The sequence below is a fragment of the Podarcis cretensis genome (genome assembly GCF_951804945.1).
Source record: "Podarcis cretensis genome assembly, chromosome: 9".
Taxonomy (NCBI): Eukaryota; Metazoa; Chordata; class Lepidosauria; order Squamata; family Lacertidae; genus Podarcis; species Podarcis cretensis.
In genome coordinates, this window is record NC_137178.1 from 365450 (window position 1) to 392581 (window position 27132).

The 27132-nt window shown below is 53.5% G+C and overlaps 1 protein-coding gene across 4 annotated transcripts; it reads right to left on the reverse strand.

Annotated features, from left to right (window-relative positions):
• Positions 1-7945: 7945 nt before the first annotated feature.
• TTC31 (tetratricopeptide repeat domain 31) lies at positions 7946-21205 on the reverse strand. 4 transcript variants are annotated; one of them, XR_013842454.1, is made up of 17 exons: positions 21086-21204; positions 20913-20994; positions 18798-19036; positions 18212-18295; positions 18036-18104; positions 17450-17623; positions 16488-16631; positions 15296-15350; positions 15035-15125; positions 14172-14313; positions 13981-14085; positions 12527-12596; positions 12179-12302; positions 9602-9676; positions 9343-9445; positions 8914-9242; positions 7946-8864 (listed from the first exon to the last, which is right to left on the reverse strand). XR_013842454.1 is itself a non-coding variant. In XM_079990918.1 (17 exons), exons 2-17 carry the CDS (start codon positions 20986-20988, stop codon positions 8695-8697), a joined length of 1758 nt encoding a protein of 585 aa, XP_079847044.1. In that variant the 5' UTR covers positions 20989-20994; positions 21086-21205; the 3' UTR covers positions 7946-8694. The 4 variants fall into 4 exon arrangements, 2 of the variants coding, with proteins under 2 accessions (XP_079847044.1, XP_079847045.1); XM_079990918.1 differs by having other exon boundaries at positions 7946-8767; positions 9109-9242; positions 21086-21205; XM_079990919.1 differs by having other exon boundaries at positions 7946-8767; positions 9098-9242; positions 21086-21203.
• Positions 21206-27132: the final 5927 nt, after the last annotated feature.

A 27132-nucleotide genomic window follows, 5' to 3' on the forward strand; every position in this document is an offset into this window, starting at 1 on the left:
CTATATCTTCTGCCCGAGGGCAGGAGATCAAGAAAGTGCTGGCCAGGGTGTGAATCATCCCTGAGAATTTCCCTCACTCTCCTGAGGCAACCTTCTTCCGCTATTTCATCCAGCGGATTCACGGGACAGCCCATAATATCTTGTGCTGTATTCACCACCCTCTGTAGGCACTCGCTATCAGATGATGTCAAACCAGCGTCCCACTTTCTGTTGTGGACCGGTAGAAGGAGAGCATCAGAAGTACGATTGACATCGTATGTTTGTTACATATCCATATACTTGTTACAGAGATTATTGGGGGGGGGGGCACATCTTTAAAGTTGTTGCAATGTTACAAATATTATGCCTGAATGTATCCTTTCGACTTGATAGCTCAGGGAAGATTTTTGTTGTTGTTGTTTAGTCGTTTAGTCGTGTCCGACTCTTCGTGACCCCATGGACCAGAGAACGCCAGGCACTCCTGTCCTCCACTGCCCCCCGCAGCTTGGTCAGACTCATGCTGGTAACCTCGAAAACACTATCCAACCATCTCGTCCTCTGTCGCCCCCTTCTCCTTGCGCCCTCCATCTTTCCCAACATCAGGGTCTTCTCCAGGGAGTCTTCTCTATAAATTCATATAAAATCAGTAGTTTGACTAATTCCTTCGTTCCAACGCCATTATTGCCCTTCAGGAAAGGACTTTATTCCCTTCTACCTCCCACCATAATCCCTCAAGCGTGAGGATGGACACACACACACACCCCACCCCCCAGGGAAGGGCCCAGGGGTGACATTTGCTGAGCAGTTCGTTTCCTAAAACCATCACTGGACTTGGTCCAGGCTATGGATGTGCAAAGGGAGCTCTATTATCCTTTTATGGTGGGTACTTGGGAGTTGGCCGGACATATTTTGCCTATGCTAATCTTGTACAGTGGTACCTCGGGTTACAGACGCTTCAGGTTAAAGACGCTTCAGGTTACAGACTCTGCTAACCCAGAAACAGTACCTCAGGTTAAGAACTTTGCTTCGGGATGAGAACAGAAATTGTGCTCCGGCGGTAGCAGGAGGCCCCATTAGCTAAAGTGGTGCTTCAAGTTAAGAACAGTTTCAGGTTAAGAACGGACCTCCGGAACGAATTAAGTTCTTAACCCGAGGTACCACTGTACCAAGGACTTGTCTAGACATGTTTGCCAAGGTTAAACTAGTGTATTCCCTGTCTACCCCTCCCCTTTTGTGACACGTCAGTGATATAAAGATGATGTCTCAATGATGCTGTATGAACTGTATTCTGGGATGTGGTGGGAAGTTTTAAAAGTCAGTGTTGCCCTTGCTCAGGGTTTTTAACTGTTGTTGGATCCTGTTGCACAACAATAAAGGATCTAAGTCTACTGACTGCTGTTTTGCTCCAAATTGCTGGCTGGAGCTTCTTTCTTGTACTGACCCCATGGACCCGCGGGGGGGACTGGTACCCCAACGAGCTGCGCTGTTGAGTAGTCTCTCAGCCCAGAATTTTCCTTGACATGCTTAAGACGGCCCTGGGCGAGAGACCCAGGTCATGTGAAACAGGGAACATTTCTGCCCCCTCCTTGTCCTGACCCAGCAACGCGTGTCCCTTCCTCCTTCCTAATCGGAGTCAGGTAGAAGCCCCCCCCCCCCCCGCAGCCTCACATCTGCCGCCTTGTTTCTATCCGGCTAATGCAAGGCAACAGCTGGAAGGAGCCGCAAGGAGATGGACAGCGCCTCCGCCTAGTCGGATGCCGGGGTCCCTTTCCAACTCCAGGGAAGGGGGCCTCCCAGGAGGTTTGCTCCTCGGTGTAACTCGGCTCCTCCTCCGCTATCCTCTGATCTTCTCTGCTGCGGCCCCCGGGAGTTCCTAATCAGCCCTTGGAAGCGGGCCAAAGCCCTGGTCAGTGTCTGGTTGGCAGCCTCAGAGGCAGCGCCAGGTGGGCATCGGGCCAGGCGGGCACGCGGGGGGACCAAAAGTGACAGCCAGCGGTGTGTGTGTTGGAGTGTTTTTCTGTGTGTGTGGACTCCGGAATCCCTTCCCAAGCACAGCTCTCTCCACTCTTGCACGCACACACCCCCCCCTTGGGGCGAAAAGCCAGCTCCTCCAGCGCTTTGGGTTTCTGTTGAGATAGCCCCACCTGCAGTCCATAGAATTGTGGAATTGTAGAAGGCGGCCCAACCCCTGCAATGCAGGAATCCTGACCACAGTCATTCCTGGGGAGGCTCAAACCACCAACCCATCTGCATAATAATAATAATAATTTATTATTTGTACCCCACTCATTTGGCTGGGTTTCCCCAGCCACTCTGGGCGGCTTCCAACAAAGATGAAAAATACATTAAAATGTCACACATTTAAAACTTCCCTAAACAGGGCTGCCTTCAGATGTCTTCTAAATGTTAGATAGTTGTTTATTTCTTTGACATCTGATGGGAGGGCGTTCCACAGGGCGGGCGCCACCACCAAGAAGGCCCTCTGCGTGGTTCCCTGTAGCTTTGCTTCTCGCAATGTGGGAACTGCCAGAAGGACCGGCTGTTGGCTGCTTCTCCATAATCAAGGCCATAATCTCCATATCCTAAAGCGGCTCAGGACCTCAAGGCCCGTCTTTTTCCCATATGAACCTACCCAGAGATCATCCTCTGAGGCCCTTCTTCGCGTGCCTCTTCCACATGAGGTCCAGAGGGTGGCACCGAGAACAGGGCCTGTTCTGCAATGGCCCCCTGCTTGTGGAATGCTCTCCCCAGGGAGGTTTGCCCTGCGCCCTCATTATATATTTTAATATTATATATATATTCTACATCCTTTTAAATGTGTCTATGGGAAGGAGTGGGTGTTTGTGTTTTGCTGTTTCCTTTTAATTGTTTTAGTGTTTTTATCCTGTATTTTACTTTGTGAGCAGCCCGGAGATCTCATGACGAAGGGTGGCATATAAATCTGCCCGTGGGGCAGCTCCTCCTGCTCCCTTCCTTGGCCAATGCCCACACCGCTCTCCTCCTTCCCTAAATGCAAGCGCACTTTGTTGAAACCAACCAGTCGCCAGCAGCGCATGCGATGAAAAGAGTGCCTCTGGGTGTGTGCAGACAGCCACATTGCCACCAGGCAGGAAGGAGGAACCACGACCGGGCCCCTATCCTACCAGGGTGCAGAGGCGGAAGACGAGGAGAAGCGGATCAAGGAATCCTAGAACCGCAGAGCTGGAAGGGAACCCAAAGGTCATCTAGTCGCCTTTGGCAGAGCCCCCCCCCCACAGGCCCCTCTCTTTGTGACGGGGAGCCGGCGGCGGAGGGCGACCCGCCCCGTCCACGACCCCCCCCCCTTCCCTTGTCCAATTTGCCGCTTGATTAGCTCCGCGCCTGTTTCCTGACACTCGCCGCTGCTGGTCTTAATTTCCTTTAAGTAGTGATTAATTACTCTTCCTCTCCCGCGTCCATCTCCTCCCCTCCTGCCACCAAGCATTTGCATATTAATCAAATCTGCCTTTGATGGCCTGACAGGCGAGGAGGGGGGAGGGGGGTTAGAGAGAGGCAAAGGCGGCTCCTCCCCACCCGTCCATGCGCCCTTCCCCGGGACCGGGACGGACGACTGCCGTCGGGGAGGAACCTGGCGGAGGAAAAACAAGAACCACCCCGAGGAGGAGGACAGAGTTTGGGGCTCCTTCTGTGCTGAGTCCAAAGCTATGGATTTGAGGGACCCCCCCCCCGAAACTGAGCCCCTGGAGGAGGAGGACCGAAGAGGCTCCCCCTCGCTCTTTGCAGGGCAACCCGACGGGGAGCACGGAAAGCCGGGCGAACTGCATCTCCCCGGGCGCCCGGCTGCAACCCTTGCCGGGAATTTGGTCTTCTTGCCCCCAGCCGCCCCCTCGGGGGAGTCGCCGTTGGAACCGGGAGCGGGTCCCGAGGGGCGTAGGAGGCCGACTTCGACGGGGCGAGAGCCCTTCCTTCGCTTCCCCCGCCCGGCGCCTCCAGGAGGAATGGAGGCAAGGCGCGCATTCCCAGGGGCTTGCGCTGCGGGGCCTCTGAGCGCATGCAGAGTGCGCGTCCCGTGGGAAGAAAGCGCGCTCCGCAGGGCGACTGGCCCGAGAGGAACGCGCCCCCTGCTGCCCGAGGGAGGAAGCGCCGCCTTCCCAGCGCGCGGAGCCCAGTTGGCCGAGGCTGATGGGAGATGTCGTCTGATTGATTGATTGATTGATGGCATTTGTATCCCCCCTATTCCTCCGAGGGGCTTAAGGCGGCGGAGGTAGCTCCAAATAGCTGGAAGGCATCGATCTGGGGAAGGCGAGGAGGAAGAGGAACGAGGCAGCTCAGCGGCGCAGCTTCGCCCTTCGAGGAATGGAGGGCTGTCGAACTTCTGCCGGCAAAATCAGTTCACTCCGCCCCCCTAGAAGACACCCCCTCAGCCGCTTCCATCAGATCCAGCTCTGCCCCGGGTGACACAGAACAGCTGTTCCACTTCTGCAAGAACCTGCACTTTGGAACTCCTTGCCACTTGAAACAGGCAGGCGCCTCTTTCCTGCTCCTGATTCAATCTTAGTGTTCAGACAAGCCTACCCAAGGGTTTGAATGTTTTCAGCCTATTTTAACTTTTTGAAAGCTTTAAATGACTTGCTAATTTTTCTTTTTGATAATTTTACCCTTTTTGTAAAGTGCTGTTTTTTTAAAAAAAAAAACAACCCCAAATTTATGCAGCACATAAATTTCATGGAATAATAATTTTAAAATTATGGTGAGCTGCATACGCTCCCCAAGACAGCAGCTGATGGAAGCAGGGAGAAGTCTGTCCCCTGAGAGCACCCATTAGTTCCTGTGAGCTCTCCTGCCCTCTTGGGCAGTTCTGTGACTGATGTGTGAGCCAGGATCACTGCCCTACCCAGGAGACAACATGCTCCCCGGCTGCCCCTCTGTTGCCATGCCCCTGGGCACAGGCCAACGCCTCAGGCACCCTCTCCGCCTGCCCCTTGGGGCTAGCCAGGAGGCCACCTTGCGCCACCAGCTGTGCCAGCCTCTCCAAAGCATGCCAGGAATCCAGACGCTCTAAGCGGGGGAGAGAGCGCAGCCCGGTGGCTTCAAAGGGCGCTGGGCTGTTCATATTTCCGCAGCTGCCGGGGATTCCTGCCCTGGGAACGGAAACCCACAAGCACCTGAAACGGAGCCCCATGAAATTGGGGGTGGGAAAAGCAGGAAGAGGCGGAAGTGGCCGCAGCTGCTGGACTCAAAGAGAGAGAACTCCCAACTGTGGCAGTGCCCAGCTGGGGGGCAGCAAGCGGCTCCCTAAAACGGGCCAGCTGCGTCGGCTGCTCTTTCAGCAAAAGGCTGGCAAGACTCACGCTTATGGGTCCCAAAGGGGGAGTGGTGTCTGTCGAGCCAGAGGGGTCCAAAGCGAACCAGGGCTTAGCAGGACGGGGTGGGGACCCTCCAGCCGGGGGCAGTTGCCCCCGAGCAAAATACTTCTAACTAAAGACCCACAAGGGAGGGAGAGCAAAGGGGCCCAGCCACATGGAGGGCCCAGCTGCAAGTGAGCCCAAGAAGATGCCTTAGGCCAAGTCTGAGCATCTCACTTGGTCTTGTTTGACTGGCAGCAGGTTTTGGGCAAGGAGTCTCTGCCAAGTCTACCTGGAGATGCCAAGGGATGAACCAGCAACCTGTGGTCCTTGCCCCGTGGCACAGGAGTTGGGGCAATGGACGAGGAGGACATGGGAAACATGGGTTCAGTCCCCCCCCCCCGCTGCCTTTGGCCTTGAAGCTGCTCACCATGAGCTGCCCTACCTTGCAGGGGGGTTGTGAGAGATGTGGCACCTTGAGCTCCTTGGATTACATGGTGGGATATTATACGTTGGAAGCCAGCCTTAGACGCAAGGGCAAGGAGAGGGGGAGGAAGATCTGGGAGAGGAAGTGGCGAGGGGGGGGGGAGATGAAAGGAAGGGCAGAACTTCAGACCAGAGAGAGCTCCAAGCACAAGACCTTGAAGCTGGTGGGTCAAAGCAGGAGGAGGAGGGTCAGTGTGGGGACCAGAGGAGAGGCCAGGATTGGGGAAGCAGAGAGAGATCTTGGGGGAAGCGGCAAGGAGAGCCCCAGACCATGTTCAGTGTGTGGGGAGAAGGGAGTTGTGAGGAGAAGGGAGTTGAGGAGGGAGGCTGGCCAAAGCATACGGAAACCCGGCCATGGTCTCTCCCATAGCTGTCAACTTTCAGATTTGAAAATAAGGGATCAGCAGCTTCAAAAATAAGGGATCAACAGCCTCACCTGTCCCAGGGACAGACTATGGGATATCTAACAATCTGAAATAGCAGCAGAAAGCAGCGGGGAACAGTGCTGGAATAAGGGAATATTCTGCAAAAAAAGGGAAGGTTGACAGCTGTGGTCTCTCCAGGAGACCATGGAGACTAGGGTGTGAGTGGGCCTCCACTGATGGGGAGCAGCCCAGAGAGAGGGGAATCATAGAATCATAGAGTTGGAAGAGACCACAAGGGCCATGAGTCCCACCCCCTGCCAAGCAGGAAACACCATCAGAGCACTCCTGACATATGGTTGTCAAGCCTCTGCTTAAAGGTAAAGGTAAAGGTACCCCTGCCCGTACGGGCCAGTCTTGACAGACTCTGGGGTTGTGCGCCCATCTCACTTAAGAGGCCAGGGGCCAGCGCTGTCCGGAGACACTTCCGGGTCACGTGGCCAGCGTGACATCGCTGCTCTGGCGAGCCAGAGCCGCACACGGAAACGCCGTTTACCTTCCCGCTGGTAAGCGGTCCCTATTTATCTACTTGCACCCGGAGGTGCTTTCGAACTGCTAGGTTGGCAGGCGCTGGGACCGAGCAGCGGGAGCGCACCCCGCCGCAGGGATTCGAACCGCCGACCTTTCAATCGGCAAGCCCTAGGCGCTGAGGCTTTAACCCACAGCGCCACCTGCGTCCCTAAGCCTCTGCTTAAAGACCTCCAAAGAAGGAGACTCCACCACACTCCTGGGCAGCAAATTCCACTGTCAAACAGCTCTTACTGTCAGGAAGTTCTTCCTAATGTTTAGGTGGAATCTTCTTTCTTGTAGTTTGGAGCCATTGCTCCGTGTCCGCTTCTCTGCAGCAGCAGAAAACAACCTTTCTCCCTCCTCCTCTGTGTGACATCCTTTTATATATTTGAACATGGCTATCATATCACCCCTTAACCTCCTCTTCTCCAGGCTAAACATGCCCAGCTCCCTTAGCCGTTCCTCATAAGGCATCGTTTCCAGGCCTTTGACCATTTTGGTTGCCCTCCTCTGGACACGTTCGTTTGTCCGTGTCCTTCTTGAACTGTGGTGCCCAGAACTGGACACAGTACTCCAGGTGAGGTCTGACCAGAGCAGAATACAGTGGCACTATTACTTCCCTTGATCTAGATGCTGTACTCCTATTGATGCAGCCCAGAATTGCATTGGCTTTTTTAGCTGCCGTGTCACACTCTTGGCTCATGTCAAGTTTGTGGGTCAACCAAGACTCCTAGATCCCAGTTCTCTAATCTGTCAAGGTCGTTTTGAAGTGTGATCCTGTCCTCTGGGGTGTTAGCCACCCCTCCCAGTTTGGTGTCATCTGCAAATTTGATCAGGATGCCCTTGAGTCCATCATCCAAGTCGTTGATAAAGATGTTGAATAAGACAGAACCCTGTGGCACCCCACTAGTCACTCTTCTCCAGGATGAAGAGGAACCATTGACGAGCACCCTTTGGGTTCAGTCAGTCAGCCAGTTACAAATCCACTGAGTGGTAGCATAGTCAAGACCGCATTTTACCAGCTTCTTTACAAGAATATCATGGGGCACCTTGTCAAATGCCTTGCTGAAATCAAGAAAGGTGTGCCAAGGGGGGCAGGGTTGGCCTCACCCCCCCAGCCGCTCATGCTCCCTTTGTGGCAAAGCCCTGAACTCATCTGGCTCAGATTCTGGCAGAATGAGCAGCCCTCTCTCACGAGTGCGCCTCTTACGAAAGGAACCGGCCGGCTTTTAATGAGTTTATTGTGAACAGTGTAAAAACCACGTGGCAGGCACAAATCCCTGAACACACTGAGCAGGAGCAAAAGGGCAGGGGGAGAACGCTCCTGCCTTCTGGGCCCCACAAACGAGGGGGCACCCCAAGGCCACCCACCAGCACCACCAGCCCCACACCCTCAGGCAGGGGGACCCACACACAACTTCCTGCCCTCCCCATTCTCACCAGGACCTAGTGCACGGGGTTCAGGGAGGGGCAGGGCTCAAAGGAACCGGAGCAGAAGAGGACTTCAGCCCCACAGAGGCAGTAGAGTTGGGGGGGGGGGCTGGAGAGGCAGCTGCCTGCCCTACTGCAGGTGCATCATTCCACACACGGTGGGGGCAGATACCTGCTTTGGAGAAGGGAGGGCTCCCAAGAGCAACAGGAGGGCAGAGATCCCCCCCAACCGCCCCAGTCCTCGGCCTCAGTTTCCCTGGTCTGCATCTGGTCTCATCAGAAGCCAGAGGGAGGACAGAGGGAGATCAAATGGCCAGTGGCAGACTTGGAGAAGGCAGAGGCCACAGCCCACCCAGCAGTCCCACGTGCCTGGGGGGCTCCCACAGGCAACTGCGCTTGTGTCCACCACCACCAGTCCCCCCCCCGACCCGCAGGAAGGGTGCAGCCGACAGGCCTGTCCCCACATCTTCAGCATCTTCAGCCACAAGGGGCCCAGCTGGGCTGTCGGCTTACAAGCACAGCAACTTCTCCGCCGAGGTGTTTCACTGAGGGAGGTGGCCGAGGCGGCGGAGCCAGGAGGAGCTCAGGAAGGCAGGAGGTCCCAGAGGGGTCTCCCTGGAGGAAGAGGAGCCAGGAGAGGGGTTGCTGCTTCCTGGAGTGATGCTGCTCCCACTAGCACCCCTCTCCGCCCTCGCAAGTCCCAGACCTGCCCCTCCTGCCCACCCCACCCCCTCCTGCAGCCCCTCCACCCATCAGGGGACAGCAGGGCATCCTGCCCATGTTGCCAGCTCTCTTTCTGCACCCCTCCTTCCGCGCCCAAAGCCCCGCAGAGGGAGAGGGGCCCTGGGGGAGAGGCAGCAGGAAGGCCTCAACATTCGCCCGGCTCCCTTACGGCAGCCTGAAACGGCCGGCCGCTCTTCCTGCCCGCAACAGGCACCTGCCCACCTGCTGCCTACCGCTTCGGAGGCACCGCCTGCTGCTGCTGCTGCTGCTGCTGCCAGGTGCTGCCAGGTGCCTTGACCAGGGGAGGGGTGGCGTGCACCGGGTGCTTCAGCTGCAGGACGAGGTGGCAGCCTCTGACTTCCACACCCTGGGAGGGAAACACAGCAGACCCTTTGTGGCCACAGCTGGGGGGCAGGAGAAAGCAATGCTCCCCCCCCCTTAAGGACGGGGGGGGGGGAGCTCCTCACCTGCAACGCCACATAGGCTTCCTCGGCCGCTTTCCGGCAGGTGTAGTTGACGAAGGCGCAGAACCTTCGTGGGAGGCAGCGGATGGAGTCAATGGGCCCAAACCTGCGGCCCAAGGAGAGTCGGTGTCAGCCAAGCCAGCCGGCCGGCCTCCAAGCAATGGAGGATTGGGGGCTTTTGGAAGCAAGGCTCCCTTCCCGGTTTGGGTCAGCTGAAGCCCCGAGGAGCCAGGGGGGGGGGCGGAAGGAGGGGCATACTCACGGCTGGAAGTGGCACAGCAGGACCTCCTGGGTGATGGCGGGCGTCAGGTTCCCCACCCACACGGGAAACCTCTCCCTGGGAGAAGAGCACACCCGTCACCCACAGCCGCCAGGGGGGCCAGGGGACGCTCAGCTTGCCTATGCTTCCCACCGGCTCGCCCTGCTCCCTCCATCCCGACCCACAGCTCCCTTGGAGCTCGCAAATCCAAGGCTTCCGCCCCACTCAAGTCCATCGGGGGCAACTCCCTGTGGAGCCCCCAGGCTCCTCCCCACCTGCTCACTGGCCCATGTGGGACATGGCAGCCAGGAGCAGGAAGGCCAAATGCCGCCCAGGCAGGAGGCAGCCAGGACCCAGCCCCTGCCCCCCTTCTTGGGCAGCCTGAGCAAGTGGCCAAGGCTGGAGCGGGAGGGGAACTCCTTCCAGCTCATGTCGGGGTCGGCATTTTTGAAGGACAGAAAGCACTGGTTTGAAGTGTCAAGGTCTTTTCTATTCTATTTGATTCAAGAAGGTTCTGGAACTTTCTCTGTGTGATGCAAGCTGGAAGTTTCCATTCTGCCAGGAAACAAGCAGAAGGTTCCTGATGTTTGGGGTTAGGCCTTCAGAGAAGCCGAGTTAAGCTTATCTCTTTCTCCCAAGGTCACACTTCCTAGAATAACAGCCCAGTATTATAGCCTGGGTTTCACTTTCTCTTTCCTTCCTGGTTCTCTCTACTTTGTTTCCTGTGTGGTGATCTGTTCAGAATACAGCATGTTTAAGTGCTAAGTTTTTAGTCTTATTGTAAGTTTAAGTTAAGGTTTGTGCTGCAACTATCCCAACCCAGAAGAGTTGGATTTGTGAACTGTTATGCTCATTTGCTTTTAGCAAATAATACTGGATGAAGCTGACTGCGTCTAGTCTATTTCGGGAACCCTGCATTAATAAAAGTAATAGTAATAATAATAATTTATACCCCGCCCATCTGGCTGGGTTTCCCCAGCCACTCTGGGCGGCTCTCAGCAGAATTAATGATAATAATAATAATAATAATAATAATAATAATAATAGCGATAAAACATCAGACATTAAAAGCTTCCCTGAACAGGGCTGCCTTCAGATGTCTTCTAAAAGTCAGATAATTGTTTATTTGCTTGACATCTGATGGGAGGGTGTTCCACAGGGTGGGCGCCACTATCAAAAAGGCCCTCTGCCTGGTTTCCTACAACCTCGCTTCTTGCAGGGAGGGAACCGCCAAAGGGCCCTTGGAGCTGGACCTCAGTGTATACTGACTCGAAGCTGCATTGAGTTTAAGTTTTGTTTACTCTGCTAGCTAAGTATTGTGACTTGCTCTGGATCATCACGGAGCAAAACCACAACAGGGCCGCATTGCTTTCAAGGCAACCTTCTGAGGGCCACAAGCTGGTTGTGGATGGGGCCACAGGCAAAGATGAGCAGAGTGCCATTTTTTTTTTTTGTAAAGTTCATTTGATTTCATTTTATAATGCATACAAAAACATCTAGTTTTTAACCTTTGCACACTAGGCTGATTTTGTACGCGCTCAGCCACCGCTCTCAGAGACTGTCTGGATGCTGCAGTCACGAAAGTGCCTGGAATGCAGGAGAGGCATCAAAGGAGCCTGGGCTCACAGTGTCCATGTGGTCAGAGTGCTGGACTGGGAGCAGGGAGAGAGCAGGGTTCAAATCCCCACTCAGCCACTGAGCTCCCTGGGGGACCATGGAGGTCAGGCATTCGCTCTCTGCCTCAGCTATTTCACAGGGCTGTGGTGAGGATAAAATGGGGACGAGAACCAACACCCCCTTGGAGGAAAGAAGGTGGGGGATGTTAGGATCTAGTTCCATTCCACCTTAAACGGGTCAGGCATGGCTGTTGAGTATCACATGCCTGTTTGCTTCCAGCACTGTCTGCTGGGAACTTCCCTTGTATGTTGCTTTTGCTATACAGCGGTACCTCTGGATGCGAACAGGATCCGTTCCAGAGCCCCGTTCGCATCTAGAAGCAAAGGTAGCTAGCAATGGCACGTCTGCGCACGCATGCATCACTTTTCGCCACTTCTGCGCATGACGTGATTTTGAGCGTCTGCGCATGTGCGAGTGGCGAAACCCGGAAGTAACGCGCTCCGTTACTTCTGGGTTGCCGCGGAGCGCAACTCAAACGCGCTCATCCCAAAGCACATTCAACTTGAGGTATGACTGTACTGCTGTTTTGCTGGACACGAAGGCAAGCAGACACGTTTTCCTTTGTTCCTGAGCTATGCTGAATAAAATGCTCTTCATTTTGCTTGCACATCAATCTGTCCGCCTCTTCTGCTCTGAGGTGATTTACACTCTCTGCTGACAGACAGTGCACGAGTCTCTAAACGTATCTAAGGCTCGTGTCGCTGACTGATGCTGTTCCACGGGAGACCGGTGATCATCCGGAGCCAGCTGGGGGCCTGCCTGATGCCCCGTCTCCCCGGCAGTATCCCAACAGAGTACAGATGTTTTGGGGAAAGCAGCACGCCCTCGGGTTCGGTGAAACCCCAGCCTCACCTCACAGCCACAGCCCTGAGACCTCCCCCCACCCCATCCCCATGGCCTTACCTGACTGGGGCCTGCGCAGCTAATGGCAGCAGCCCTTTGCCCTGAGAGCTGGTGATGGTGAGAGGTGCCAGGTGCCCTCTGGCCTGGGAGATGCTTCTGACGGGATGCCCACCTGGCTGCTCACCTTGCCAAGAAGGAAGCAGGAGGAGAGGAGGGGAGAGGAAGAGAGGAGGAAGAGGAAGGAGAAAAGCATTAGGACCAGCAGGCTCAACGCCCCACTGCTCACGCGCCGGGTGCTGCCAGCCCATGGGCTGCTTGCGATCCCTGCCACTGGCGGCTCCCCACAATCGCTGCCGAGTTTCTGTCACGTGTGGACTGAAGGAGCTGCCCCACTGAGAGCCCTCTTACCAGTGGGGGGCAAGGAGGATTCTCTGGTACGGACGTTCCACTCGGGAGGGTAGGAGCCAAAACCGTTTTCCTGTCCAAAGAAAAATATCGTTTGCTTTAGTTGTACGCTACAGTGTTTGTTTTTTTAAAAAATGTATTTTTATTAAAGGTTTCTTAGTTTACAAAAATACACGCGTTGTCTCCTTTTTTTAAGTTGTGTTTTATACAGATCGGTTTCATTTGTTGTGGGGCATCAGCGTTACACACGCTACTTACCATGTTTTGATATTTTGGTGATTAACAAAATTGAAATTGAAATACTTTATTGTGACTTGTACAACTTGTATACAGTGAGATTACACGAGCACCCCCCCCCACACTCTGCTCACTTAGTCTTAATTCCCCTTGTTTACTGACGCACACCCACAAAACCCCAAAGTCAGCTGCCCTGTTGTTATCTTTTCATTCAGCAGCCTAACAGCCCACGGATAGAAGCTGTTCTTTACCCTGTTGGTGCGACTAATCCTGCCTCTATATCTTCTGCCCGAGGGCAGGAGATCAAGAAAGTGCCGGCCAGGGTGTGAATCATCCCTGAGAATTTTCCTCACTCTCCTGAGGCAACCTTCTTCCGCTATTTCATCCAGCGGATTCACGGGACAGCCCATAATATCTTATGCTGTATTCACCACCCTCTATAGGCACTTCCTTATCAGTTGATGTCAAACCAGAGAACAACATCGTGATGCAGTATGAAAGGACACTTTCTATTGTTGACCAGTAGAAGGATAGCATCAGATGTTGATTGACATTGTTCTTCCGCAAGACTCTGAGGAGATGGAGTCTCTGTTGGGCTTTCTTAACCACCTGGGTTGTATTGATTTTCCAAGTAAGGTCTTCACTGAGATAAACTCCTGGGAATTCAAAGGAAGAGACTCTCTCCACACAGCCCTCCCCGATGTACAGCGGGGCTAGTCTCTTCCTCCAAAAGTCCAACACCATCTCCTTTGTCTTGCTGATATTAAGGTGCAAGTTGTTCCCTAGGCACCATGTAGATAAAATCATAGCATTGGCAGAGCTGGAAGGGACCCTGAGTCATCTCGTTCAATCCCCTCCAACGTAGGAATCTCTAGCTGAGATTCCTCCAAGAAAGGAGAGTCCACAGCTTCTGAGGGAGACCCTCCCACTGTCAAACAGCTCTTACCCTCAGAAAGTTCTTCCTGGTGCCCAGAAATCTCCAGTGTCGCAATGGGGCCCGCGCCAGTAGCAGAACGTGCCTGCTAGCGCTGCTCTCCACCCCACTGAGACCCCCTTCTTTCTCAGGTGGCTTCCTTCGCCCAATCCCCACAGGTGCCCTGACCTGTGCAAACTATCCCTGCCGAGCTGCCCTCCTGGATCCCGGCGGCCCCAAGCCAGGCTGCAGCTCTGGGCACCCTCTCCTTAAGGGCACGGGGGACTTGGCCTCCCGCTCAGCTCACCAGCAGAAGCTGAACCCGACACTTCTCCAGCTGGACGGCGGCGTCTCCACGGAAGCCGTCAAAGTGCAGGAGCTCCTCAAAGGTCCTCACGGCCTCTGCGTAACGCTGGTGGGAGGGAAGAAGAACGGTCGCTATCCAGTCTCACCGGGGAGGCCACCCGCCCAGCCTTGCCCCACCCGTTTCACCCCTACCTTGAGGCCCATGAGGGCCTTGCCCTTGCGGAAGAGGCCTTTGGGCCAGCCGGGGTGCAGGCTGAGAGCCACCTGGGCGTCGCGCAGAGCCTCCGCATAGCACCGCAGCCTCTCGTAGCAGAAGGAGCGATTCCCAAAGAACCTGGCGGAAGGGGAGGGAGAGGGTGAACTCGTGGGCATCCAAGGAAGCCAAACGCTGGAGAAAAGGAAGTCTAAGCAGCACAGAAACTACGGAATTGGCTCCCGCAGGAGGCAGGGAAAGCCCACGACTTGGGTCGCTTTAACAAGACAAAAGGTTGGAGGAGAGCGATCGAGGGCCAGTGGCAACGACAGCTAGGCTCCTTCTCCGCAGGCGGAGGCTGCAATGCCTCTGAAAATCAGCTGCTGGAAACCAAAGGAAGGAAGAGTCACTCTTGGGTGCAAATCCTGCTTCCAGCAGGCATCTGGATGGCCGTGGGCTAGACGAAACAGTGGCGTGATCCTTATTCAGGCTCTGCTCACTGTCCCATCTGTCTCAATCCGCCATAGCTCTCTAGGGATTCAGAGAAGGGCCTTCCACAAGCCCTGCTTTGAGACGCCGCAGTTTGAACCCGGAACCTTCTGAACCTACCACGGAGCTACAGCCTTACCTGGAGTCACGTAGTGGGCGGTACCAGGGCTCGGGGCCAGCTTTCTACTCAGCCAGCTTAATGGTCCTGGGGAGACTCCAGGGAAGTGGTTTTCCAGATCCTGCACCTGATCCTGCCAGATCCTGAGAGGCTCCCCCAGACAGCCCCCTCCGGCTGTACGGAAGGGCAGAGGACTCTGGCACAGCTCCCCCAGCCATGCTCAAGGGAGGGGACCTCACCTGCCCCAGGGCTCACCTGTATTCCCGCGGGTTGAGTTTGACGGCTTCTGTGAACAGGAGCACGGCCTCCTGGTAGCCCCCCTGCTTGGCAGTCTCATTGCCGCAATCTTTAAGGGTCATGCAAGAAGCAAGAAGAAAAGGCCATCACGGGAATGGAAGGGAGCTTGCTGAGGACCCGGGTCCAAGGCTTTGCCCTCTGAAGGCTAAGCGCTCCCGCTCAGCACCTCTGAAAAGGGAGGCGCGGGCAGACTGCCAGCACTCCAGGGCAAACACACACCTGCCAGCACCATGCTCTGCTCCACAGGAGTCATCTGGAGCCCAGACTTCGGAACCTGGAAGAAGCAGCAAGGAATGGGGTCTGAGCTCCTGTAATTCTCCTCGAGAGGAAGACTGTGATCAGTGGCCAAAAAACCAAGGCCATGATTCCCCCACCTGCCCTGAATCTTCTACAGAACCAGAATTCTAATCAGAAGTGCCCATGAATGACGAGGATTCCTAATTTGCACAGCTTAGGGGACAGAGAGCAATGGGCCGTGTACAAATTAAGTTAGACCAGATCTAATAATAAATAATAATAATAATTTTTAAAATTATACCCCGCCCTTCCCAGTTTAAAAACCGGGCTCAGGGTGGCTAACAACCAATTTAAAACACTTAGCTGTAAAAGCAGCATAAAATACAGTATAAAAACATGAATAGCAATAAAATTCAAAGTTCAGAAATCAATTTAGGGGAAATACATCTAATAAGCATTAGATAATCACCAGGCCTAGCTGGCTGAATTGGTCCTACTTGGGCCAGCGAGGGAAATAGAAGATCAGGCTGAATTCAAACTAAAGGCCAGGCGGAATAGCTCTGTCTTACAGGCCCAACGGAAGGAGATAAATCCTGCAGGGCCCTGGTCTCATGGGACAGAGCAGTCCACCAGGTCGGAGCCACCACTGAGAAGGCCCTGGCCCTGGTGGAGGATAGTCTGACTTCCTTAGGGCCCAGGACCTCTAAACTATGGTTATTCATGGACCTTAAGGTCCTCTGTGGGGCAGACCAGGAGAGGCGGTCCTGTAAATACGAGGGCCCTAAGCCACAAAGGGCTTTCAAGGTCAAGACCAGCACCTTGAACCTGACCCTGCACTCTTCCGGGAGCCAGTGCAATTAATCGACCCAAGTAAGCCAAGTCCATTAGCTTCAATGGAGCAAGCTTCTGCTGCTCCAGAGGGCGGGACCCTAACCAATGGATTCAAATGACAACAAAGGAGACCCCAACCAAATGTTGGAAATAACTGCAATGCAGGGGTTTGGACTAGATGATCCGCAGAAGGTGGTGGACTCTCTTTTGCTGGAGTTTTTCAAACTGCAATTAGATGGTCACCTGTCAGAGATTCTTTAGTTGAGTTTCTGGCACTGCAGGGGGTTGGTCTAGATGAGCCTTGGGGACCCCCTTCCAACTCCACTCTCCAACCTGTCCTCACCTGCTCCTGCTCTTTCACCTCTGGCTCCTTTCTGTCCGGCTGGGCGGCTGCCTTCTCCTTTCTCGGCAGCGGCAGTGGGGGCGGCTTGGAGCCCACCTTGAGACGAGCTTTCGATACGAAAGTGCTGGTCAGATCAAGCTCCTCCTGCAGACGAGAGACAGGAAAGAGCAACTCTTGGCCACGTCCTGAATCTCTCAAACACCTTCCCTAAAAAAGAGCACTTCCCCAAAGAGAAGCCAGGTCACAAAGGCCTCCTCCCCGCACCAAACAGGACCCACATGGAAAGGCTGCTTCCTGTTCCATGGGGCAGGGATGGGCAGAGCCACAAATGAAAGCAGCCTCTCTTGGGCCCCTGACCCTCCATACGCAGCCTGCATCAAGCCAAGGCGAAGAACAGGGAGGTGACAGGGAATCGGGCAGAATGCCTTCCCATCAGATGTCAAGGAAATACAGAACTCTGACTTCTAGAAAACGGCTGAAGGCAGCCCTGTATTTTAACGTTTGGTGTTTCATTGTGTTTTAATTATTTTGTTGGGAGCCACTCAGAGTGGCCAGAGCAACCCACTCAAATGGGCAGCCTATAAATAATAAAGTTGTTGTTGTTATGAGAAAACAAGTTCTGCCCGGCTTCTTCTTTCCAAAGAACGTAGAAAGAAAATAGCTGCTGTTAGAGGTTGAGCCATACTGGGACCACTGCACACAAGGGAAGAAATATTATTCCAGCCCCACAATACACATTTTTTCCTCACAGGGAATTTCCTCCTAAGCTGCATGTCCTGATGCACAACTAGAAGCGCAGACAAGCCCCAGCTGCGCTGAAGAGAACTTCAGGGGCGGCATCAGGCTGCCTGCCCAACTTGAGGGGCTGGGTTGATCTCCCAGACCCACAGGCTCCCTCTTCCCCTTCGCCCCCCTTGCTGAGCCTGTCTCCCTCACAGAGGGAGTGTATGGGTCCCACTTGCCTCCGTTTCCTCCTCTGTGCTCCTGCTGGGACTCCTGCCCGGGGAAGCCATGTTCTCACTCAGGTCCTGGGTGGAGCTCTCCTCTGAATCGGGCCGGGCCGGTCCCAAGCCACTCGGAAGGGCAGCCATGCAGGCAGAACCTTGCACACCGCTGCTGCTGTTCAAATACTCATCCTGCACAAGGAGAGACACAGCCTGTGAGGGCAGCAAGGCGCCACCTGCCTCTGGGGCAAAACCAAGGGGTTTTTTCTGCAGCAGGCCCTACTGTACAACCCACCTCTGCCCAGGCCAACCCTTTGGACTTTGGAGCTCTATGCTAAATACAAGGCCCTCGCTTGCCAATGAGCTTCGCTGACTGTGGCCCATTTTGCCAGCCTGGAAGCAGCAGGAAGGTTCAAGGTGAGGAGAAGGGTCTCTTCCTGAGCCCTCACTGCAGTTTGCCTGCAGGGAGGTTGTGCGATGCTGCAAATCCACTTTAACTGAGCAACCTGAACCTGCCGGCAAGCAACACAGCAACGCTCTGAAAGGGCTGTGGATCCCCTGTGGCAGATGGGCAAACGTGCAGACTCCCCCAGTGGCCACTCACTGCCTCAGCTATGCTCTTGGCCATCAGCTCCTGGTCTCGCTTCTCCTGCTTCTTCCGATCCTTCTGCCTCTGGAAAGAGAAAGCAGCACACGCAATGGGGCCAACGGACGGACACAAGGACAGCCTCTCCCCCAGCGGAGGCCCCACCACCACGCAGATCGCACAGAGGCAAGCACCTTCTTCTTCATCCTCTTCTTCTCAGCCTTCTTCTTGATGCGCTCCTCTTCGGCAACCAACTCTGCAGCATTCCTCGCCGCTTCCTGAGAAAGACCAGGACAGTGAGACCTTTCAGCATAGTCAAGCAGGTGCGCACAGACACACATCGCTGTCCTACCTGTCCCAGCATGCGCTGAGGCTCCCCACAAAAAAGGCAGGACAGAATTCAAGCACGGGCTTCATGGCAGCAGCCCTGTTTAGGGAAGTTTTCAATGTTTAATACTGTATTGTGTTTTAATATTTGGTTGGGAGCCACCCAGAGTGGCTGGGGAAACCAAGCCAGATAGGAAGGGTATGAATAATAATAATTATATTATTATTTTCAGGAAGTGCTGTCTGGTCTGGCAGGCAGCAAAGATGGAAAGGACAGCAAAGGAAAGGGGATGGAACCCCCCAATTCCTTTCAGAGAAGTAAGTCGGCAGCTAAGGGTGAAATCCAGAGAATGAGGCAAGAGCCATGGGTTGCAGGAAGTCAAGGGAAGAACCAGCTGCCCTGAGGCAGGCAAGGCTGGAGGAGAGTGAAGAGGGCCTGGCTGCATGCCTCACCTCAGCTGTGAGCTGCTGCTTCCAGGGCAGAGACATGCCCAGCAGAGGGCTGTCTTTATTGCCGCTTGCTGGCAGGGCAAAGGCAGAAGGCTTGCAAAGGAAGGATTTCTTAAAGCCACAGAATGTGGCCGGGCTGGCATTCTGGGCCCTCTCTTCCTCCAGTTCCTCCTCGTCGCTCCCCAAGTCATCGTCACTGTAGTCATCATTGGCGCAAAACCAGCAAGGCCTGTTGTCCACGTCTGAAGAGAGACCACACAGTGAGCGAGAGCTCTTTTGGAGAGCAGGCACGGGGGAACAGTAACCCAGCTGACGCACCCTGGGCGTGGCCTGGGGGAAATACCCAGCAGAGACAGGAAAGGGGCACCGTTGCCGAGAAAGAAGCAGGCAGGGCAGGCACAGAGGGACATGCCCTCTTGTGCCCTTGTCCAGCCTAGAGCGGCAAGAGCTAGCCCTGACTTGGTCTCTGCTCTTATGGCCAGGTCTGAAGCCAGGACTGCTGAAATAGGCTTCGCCTTTGGCTCTGGTGAGCTTCTGGGACAAAATGCGGCAGCTGTGGGGCAGTCCCTAAGCACCTGTCTCAGCAGAGCAGAGCCATCCTGATGCGGAAACATAGAGCAACAGAGCAAAGCCTGTGGGGTCAGACCAACGGGCTCTCTAGTCCAGCATCCCACTCTCAGGGGGGCCAAGCAGATGCCCCAAGGGAACCTGAGCGCAACACTTGTGATTCCCAGAAACTGGTGCTCAGGGGCATAGAGCTTCCATGGGCAACCCTGTGCCCCCTCCATTCATTAAACCCACCCATGGTTTGCAAGGGGTGTTTGTCATTTGCTTTGATGCGCTCCCTTGACAGTACCTTCAGGACTCAGCAACTCACACCATTTGCCTCTCCACACACACACACACCCGGTGCAATATCTGTGTGTATATCCTAGAATCCGAGAACTGCAGAGTTGGGTCCCAAGGGTCATCTAGCCCAACCCCCTGCAGTGCAGGAACTCCTGTATACACATCTAGGGGTATTGTTTACGGGGGGTTGGGAGAGGTTGTTGCTGTTATTGCTCTTATTGTTGCATCTCTGGTTTCCGATCTTATGATCTATGTGTAAATTGTTTCCATTTAATAATGTACTTTTTGATGTGTTTTATTTATTGTTTGTGACCTTTGTTACGTTTGTGATTGTGTAAACCTTGTCATGTTCTAAGCCGCTTTGAGCATGGTTTCAACTGGCTCATGCATCGGTGGGAACAGGCCCAGTAGACCTGAAGGAGCGTCTCCACCCCCATCGTTCTGCCCGGACACTGAGGTCCAGCTCCGAGGGCCTTCTGGCGGTTCTCTCATTGCGAGAAGCCAAGTTACAGGGAACCAGGCAGAGGGCCTTCTCAGTAGTGGCGCCTGCCCTGTGGAACGCCCTCCCAGCAGATGTCAAAGAGATAAACAACTATCTGACATTTAGAAGACATCTGAAGGCAGCCCTCTTTAGGGAAGTTTTTAATCACTGATGTTTTAATGTATTTTTAATCTTTTGTTGGAAACTGCCCAGAGTGGCTGGGGAAACCCAGCCAGATGGGTGTGGTAGAAATAATAAATTACCACTACTACTACTACTACTACTACTACTCCTGAGAAGAGAAGACTCCCTGGAAAAGACCCTGATGTTGGGAAAGATGGAGGGCACGAGGGGAAGGGGAGGACAGAGGACAAGATGGTTGGACGGTGTTCTCGAAGCTACCAGCATGAGTTAGACCAAACTGTGGGAGGCAGCGGAGGACAGGAGTGCCTGGCGTGCTCTGGTCCAGGGGGTCACAAAGAGGCGCACACGACTAAACAACTCAACAACAACAACTACTACTACTGTCTGGAAGCCAAGCAGAGGGAGACTGGGCGCTGGGAAGCCCCCTGCCCCCCAGGACTGATGCAGCCACAGGAGGCTCCTTGGAAAGGGCAGAGTATAAGTAGTTGTTATTATTCTTATTATTCAACTATGGAAAAGCGGCATACAAATAAAATGCTGCTGCTGCTGCTGCTGCTGCTACATGTTTGCATGTGCGCCCCCCCCCCGCCGGCCCGGTGCACCTGCGCCCTGGAGTGGGGCATCCCCCTCCCCCCCCGCCTCACCTGCGCAACTCAGTCCCGCCTCCGCGTTGGCTTCGTGGAGGAAGAAGGGCACGTGGTCCGCCACCCGCTGCGCCATCCCGTGCTGGGGGGAGAAGGGGGCGTGAGCGGCGGGGGGGGCGGCGGCGGGGGGGCTCCTCTCCCTCCCTCCCTCCGCTCCCCCCCCCCCCGCGCACCTGCCAGCCCTGCTCGAGGGGGTCCCGGGCGGGAAGGGGAAGGTCAGAGCCCGGCCCGCCTCCCCCCCGCCTCCCTCGGGCAGCCCAGGCGCCGCACAGACGCTTCCGGACGCGCGGGAGTGATCTCGCCCCACCTCCAGCCCGCCCGCCGCCCGCTTCCGCCCGGAAACGGAAGGCGCGCCCGGAGGAAGTGACGCCTTTCCTCCGGAAACGGAGAGGCGGGCGCCATCTTGGTCGAGGGAAAGTCACCCCGGGCGCCATTTTGGCTGAGGGCAAGCTCACCCGGCTCTTTTCCTTACGCGGAAGCGGAAAGGAAAGCGAGAGGCTCTGTTAGAGAAATTCTAGCTTCTCCTAAATATATTGTTCCGGAAATCACGGGGGGGGGGCACATCTTTAAAGTTAAATGTTACAAATATTATGCTTGAATGTATCCTTCCAACTTGACAGCTCAGGGAAGTCACCTAGCTTTAAAAAGAATATAAAATCATCTCCTTTCCCACTTCCCCCCATTCCAAAGCTATTTTCCCCTTGAAAAGGGACTCCAGGAAGTTCTCAGAGGCGACAACTGCTGGGCTCCTTGTTAGCCAAAGGAAGCCAAATCTCATCACCAGACTTGTCTCAGGCTCCAGACATGCAAAGGAACTTCTCTTGTACTTTTGGGTGGTGGGTACTTAAGACATATTTGTCTATGCTCATCTTATACCTGAGTCTTGCCCTGCCATGTCTGCTTAGGCTAATCTGGTACCAAGGACCTGTCTGGACATGTTTGCCAAGGTTAACCCCTCCCCTTTTGTGACATGTCAGTGATGTAGCAATGATGTAGCTGTGATGTATTTCTGCTGGGGACCACCTCCTTCTATGATGCATGTATGATGTTTTGGGGGGTGGTCTTGAACTAAAAAAAAGTAAAAGTTAAAGGACCCATGACAGTCAGGTCCAGTCACGGACGACTCTGGGGTTGCAGCGCTCATCTCACTTTACTGGCCGAGGGAGCAATTCATGAGGTCGGACGTGAGGAAAGGTTGATGCGTGAACACCATGCGGGGTGGATCTCCTGCCCTCACTGGTGGTATGGGCAGTGCCCTCAATGGGAAAACGCCCTCTGCCTCCCCATTTAGTAGGTTTTCCTTTGTTCGGGTCCTGCTGGAGACCGGTCCATCTGGCCCTTCATTATTAAGTTGTCCGTTCGGAGGGGCAAGGACATTTAAATTAGAGTGATCTCCCCCTGCCTTAGATGTACTCAGGGAGGTGTTGGGCAATGATTCGGCTGTTCCTCCTCTGGGAGGGTCAATAGCGGCAGGACTAGTTATATTTTCCATGGGCTCCGTGCCCCCTCCGCTGGTTCCCGCCCTAGGTCCCGGTAATCGGGGGGGCGCTCTTGTTTCAGGGTAGTAAAAGGGAACAAGAGTCCTATCCAGTTGTTCTTCTTGGGCCCTGATTTCATCATATGGGGGTGGCCTAGCCGTTTTTAGAACAGCCATTTGGCGGGCGATTTGAACTTGCTGACATTGGAATAGCTCGCGGGTTTCAATGAAGAGGTTAAGGTAGTAGAGCTGGTGAGGCTTTTCGTCAGCTAAGTAGGACTTAAGTGCTTGCATTCTTATGAGGTTAAAGGAACCATGAAGCGGCCATTGGGAAAGTGGTTCCAGGTGGTGGGTGAAAGCGACCCACGATATGTTACAGAGATCCCTCAGCTTGGATTTGGAGAGTCCCTTTCTCCCTCTCAACTCCTTCCAATTTAGGAGGACAAATTGTAGAGGGGTATCGGAGTCCTCCCTAGAGCGGAAAGGCTTCGTAGAAGCCTTGTCACCAGGAGGAGTCCAGTCAGAGTGTTGAGAAGCGTGGGCTCCCATTACTCTTTTCTACAAAATGGGGTTTCGCTAGCGATACGCACTACAGACAAAGGGTTAACAGACAAAGGGAAACAAACAAGAAGAGAGAGGGGGGGGGAAAGGTAGAGAAAATAGAGTTCTTTCAGTAATTGAGGTACCTCGGTTTATCTCTATTGAACCTAATCTCGTCTATTTTTGAACCACAATTAACCTAACATCCATCATTCTCAAACATCAGCCTTGAATTCACGGGTCTCTTCCTCTACCCGATACTCAAACACAAATCCTAGAATTCTACTGCAGTACTGCTTACACAACTGGTCCTAGTGTGGGGCCCCAATCCGTGAGCCACCCCTTCTTCCCTCCACGACAGCCTCCTGCCTAGCCTTTGAGACTAAGTTCGAAACCCCTACTGGACGCTTGCGCAGTGCAATGCCAGATTAGGGTCCGAGAAAATGAAGGTTTTGGAAAGGAAACAAACGACCTTGCTTTCTCACGTACCCGGGTCATCCCTAACAAAGGTCGCCAGGCAGGAGGGGCGGCTTCGTTTGCATAATTAGGAGAGAGAGAGAGAGAGAGAGAGAGAGAGAGAGAGAGAGAGAGAGCGCTTTGAAAGACGCCTCCGGATGACTCCGAGAGAGGGACGTCAGAGAAAACAGTAAAGAGCCACGCTTTCCCGGACTCAATTCCAAGACGGAAAACGGGGGAGAAAAGGGATAGAGAGATTAAGGCGTCCCTGGACGACTCCGAGAGGTAACGCCGGAAAACAGTAAAAGTACCACAATTTCCCCGGACCCATTCCGCGTAAGAAATTGGGAGGAGAGAAAGGGAAACGATTTGATGTTCCTAGACGACTCCGAGAGGCAACATCAGATAGTAAAGTTCCGCGACCTCCCTGGCCACTTTCCGAAAGGGGAGAATCGGGGGAGAACAGAATAGAGCTAAACGTTCCCGGCCGACTCCGAAAGGTAACGTCAGAAATGAAAGAAGGAAAGTCTGGCTGTCGTGGAGATATTACTTTCCACCCCCCTCCCAATGTGTTTTACTTCAAACCATACTCACGTTCGAAGATGTCCCCCGCAGATCCCGGGATCCTTTTCTTTTAGCCGGCTTTTACCTCACCTTTGCTCTCTCTGGTCGGGCTTCTGGTGACGGTTGATTACCACCCGCAAAGAGGAGGCAGGGAGAGGAAAAAGGGATCCCTAGGCTAAAGTTGCCCAGTGGCGCCCGATCCCCTCTATCTCCCCTCTCACCTCTGCAGGAGAACCAAGTGTCCCTGAGCACGGTCGCCAAAACTGTTGCCGGAAAATCCGAGGGCTCTCTTGGACAAATGAAGACACCAACCAGAGCAAATCAGAGCAAAACAGCAGCCAGTAGGCTCGGTCTTTATTAAAGAGAAAGACTGTCGCGACAGGACTCCCACCGCCCACGAGGTGAAGCAAGATGGAAGCCCCGAACAAAAGACGACCCTAACTTTTATTAGTTGCTAATCCCCCAAGCTACACCCCCAGAATTACATCATATTTACATCATGATTACATTAAAATTGGGAGGAGTCGAGGAGGGGTTACACAGGTAATCCGAGTGTCCTGACACCTGGCCGGAGCCTCCTCTCCCCCTCCCACATGAGTCATTTTCAAAAACAAAAGAGAAGGGCGAGGTTTCCTGCCCCCTGAGGGGAATCCGGTCAGAGTCCTTTGTGAGAGTCCGTGTGGAATACACTAAAAGGTGCAGCTTTATTGTGTCCTTGATAGCCTCCTGTCTGGACTCATCACGATGGCTATCAAGGCAGTCACGTCAACCGAGAGGAATCGCTGAGTACGTGACCGCTCGGTCGAAGGATTATGGTTGCCCAGCATCAGGTCACCCCCCTTTGATAGTCCTAGAGATATGCAGTAAAATAAAAGTGGTCCGATAAAAATCCAACTTACGGCTGATTTTTGGTGAATATAAAACGGCGAAGACTTTGAAGTTCAATCCAACCCCAAGTTTAGGAAACAATGTAGCAAGGTCTTGATTGGATCAGTCATGGTTGATTGAATTCGGAAACGTTGTATCAGTGAGCTGTCAAACAGGGAACCAGCGAATGCCGGCTGCAGTACCAGCGCAGCCGCCACCAGGGGCGCTGTTCACTAATGCTGATTGGTTGAAGCGGCAGTCGACTGACCCAGGGTTCGGTCGCCCGGTCTACTCATGTTAAAGATAGGGCGATGCGGAGCGCTATAGCGGAAAACTGTCAGGCTAGCGCTTCCTTATTTACGGAAGGCTTTTAAGAGGTGACCCTCTAAAGGGACATCTCTAGGGTTGGGGAGGGGAGATGCGTGTATGTGTGAGTGTGGTGCTTGTGTAATACACGTGACAATGGAAGGGGGGGGATTCCCGGCGACAGGCAGGACTCCTGAAGAGGAGGAGAAAGGGGAGGGAACTGGAAGGGGAATATATACTCTGTGCAAATGACTGTGAACTCGTGCTTGTTTGTGAACTATCACACTTGCTCCTTCTACCAGTTCATGGATGGTAGAAATAAAGCTTTTTCTCCGAAACTATTCCTTGAGTGTCTGTTGACTCCCATTTTCCCTTTCCCGGGTGCAATACTTTTTCCCACCCGAGGGCAAAGCCTCATAAGGCTACACCCTGTAGCTCAAGACCACCCCCCCAAAACAACATACATACATCAGAGAAAGAGGTGGTCCCCAGCAGAAATTTGAGTGTATTGCTTCTCTCCTGTCTGCCAGGATACATGATAATGCCTTAAAGGTAAAGGTAAAAGGACCCCTGACCGTTGGGTCCAGTTGTGGACGACTCTGGGGTTGCGGCACTCATCTCGCTTTACTGGCCAAGGCAGCCAACGTTTGTCCGCAGACAGTTTTTCTGTGTCATGTGGGCAGCAAGACTAAGCCGCTTCTGGTGAACCAGAGCAGCACATGGAAACGCCATTTACCTTCCCGCCTGAGCGGTCCCTGTTTATCTACTTGCACTTTGACGTGCTTTCGAACTGCTAGATGGGCAGGAGCAGGGACCAAGCAACGGGAGCTCACCCCGTCGCGGGGATTTGAACCACCTACCTTCTGATTGGCAAGCCAAAGAGGCTCAGTGGTTTAGACCACAGCGCCACCTGCGTCCCGTAATGCCAAAACTTAGTTCCTGAATCTCTTACGCATAGTGATAGTGTGCTCAGCTTAACAGATACCTGCCAAACTGAATTTGCAGGGAGGTGCAAGCCTCTACAATCCGGAGACAATTGGAAAGCTTTTCCCATTTCCTTCCTCCTTGCGGAGAAATATTTGAGGTCAATTTGGGAGAGTCAAAATGGCTTCAGGATTGCTCTCCTGTACTATTTCATACACTATAATTATGTATGTGTGTTTGCCTTGTATGCATGTGTTTTTGACCTTAGAATTCCTATAACAATCATCCCTCTGGGGCTATAATTTTAATTAAATTGTTTGCCCCACAAATAATATCCTGGTATGTTGTAAATTGATGCCTTTGTGTAAATCTGAAGAGACCTGCATGTCAGGCCTCTTAAGGCTATTCGCAAGTGTAGCTGTGCACATAGCTGGACATAGGATATCACATAAAAATAGGACATGTTGCATTCTCTTATGAAATTACTTGTGGCATTCTAGCACTTTGGGAGAAACATTTTCTCAGTAGTGTTCTATGCTTTTCACTCAGCAGGAAGGTCCAAAAATTATTGTAAAAATGCAGTTTGTTTTGTTTGCCTTTTTTGTGTTCTCAGGTGTCAAAGTTGGCCTCCAGGCCCTTGCAAGTTCAGCAGAACTGAGGGGGGAAACACTGGTCAAAAAGATTTTGGAAGTCTTAAGTACACATCATGTTAGCCAGATCACCTCTATCTTTATGCTTTCTGACACTCTCAACGGAAGGTTCATGAGACAGGACTTGCCTTGGCAGAAGCCCTGGTGGCTCTGCTTCACAGTAGGGCTTGTTCTTCTATATGTTTGCTTATTTTATCTTCAACAATACTTTCTGCCTGTTTTTCCAAGACTGAAATTAAGCTAAGCAGCCTACAATTTCCCAGGTCCCCCCCCCCCCATCCCATTTTAAAAACTGGTGTTACATTGGCTACTTTCCAGTCCTTTCATTAGAAGATCAGCAATTTCACCTACAAGATGTTTGGGAACAATACGGTGGATTCCATCCAGACCTGGCGATTTGCCAGTTTTTATTTTGTCTAGGAGGCTTTGTGCTTCA

Bases quoted from the DNA above. Each gene is read 5' to 3' on its own strand.
- TTC31 (XM_079990918.1), bottom strand. From the start codon at position 20,988: ATGGCGCAGCGGGTGGCGGACCACGTGCCCTTCTTCCTCCACGAAGCC. The intron at 12,303-12,526 runs GTAAGAGGGCTC...CTTCTTGGCAAG, and splicing joins ATCCTCCTTGCCCCCCACTG to GTGAGCAGCCAGGTGGGCAT. The intron at 9,677-12,178 runs GTAAGGCCATGG...CTCTTCTCCCAG, and splicing joins GCTGCGCAGGCCCCAGTCAG to GGAGAGGTTTCCCGTGTGGG.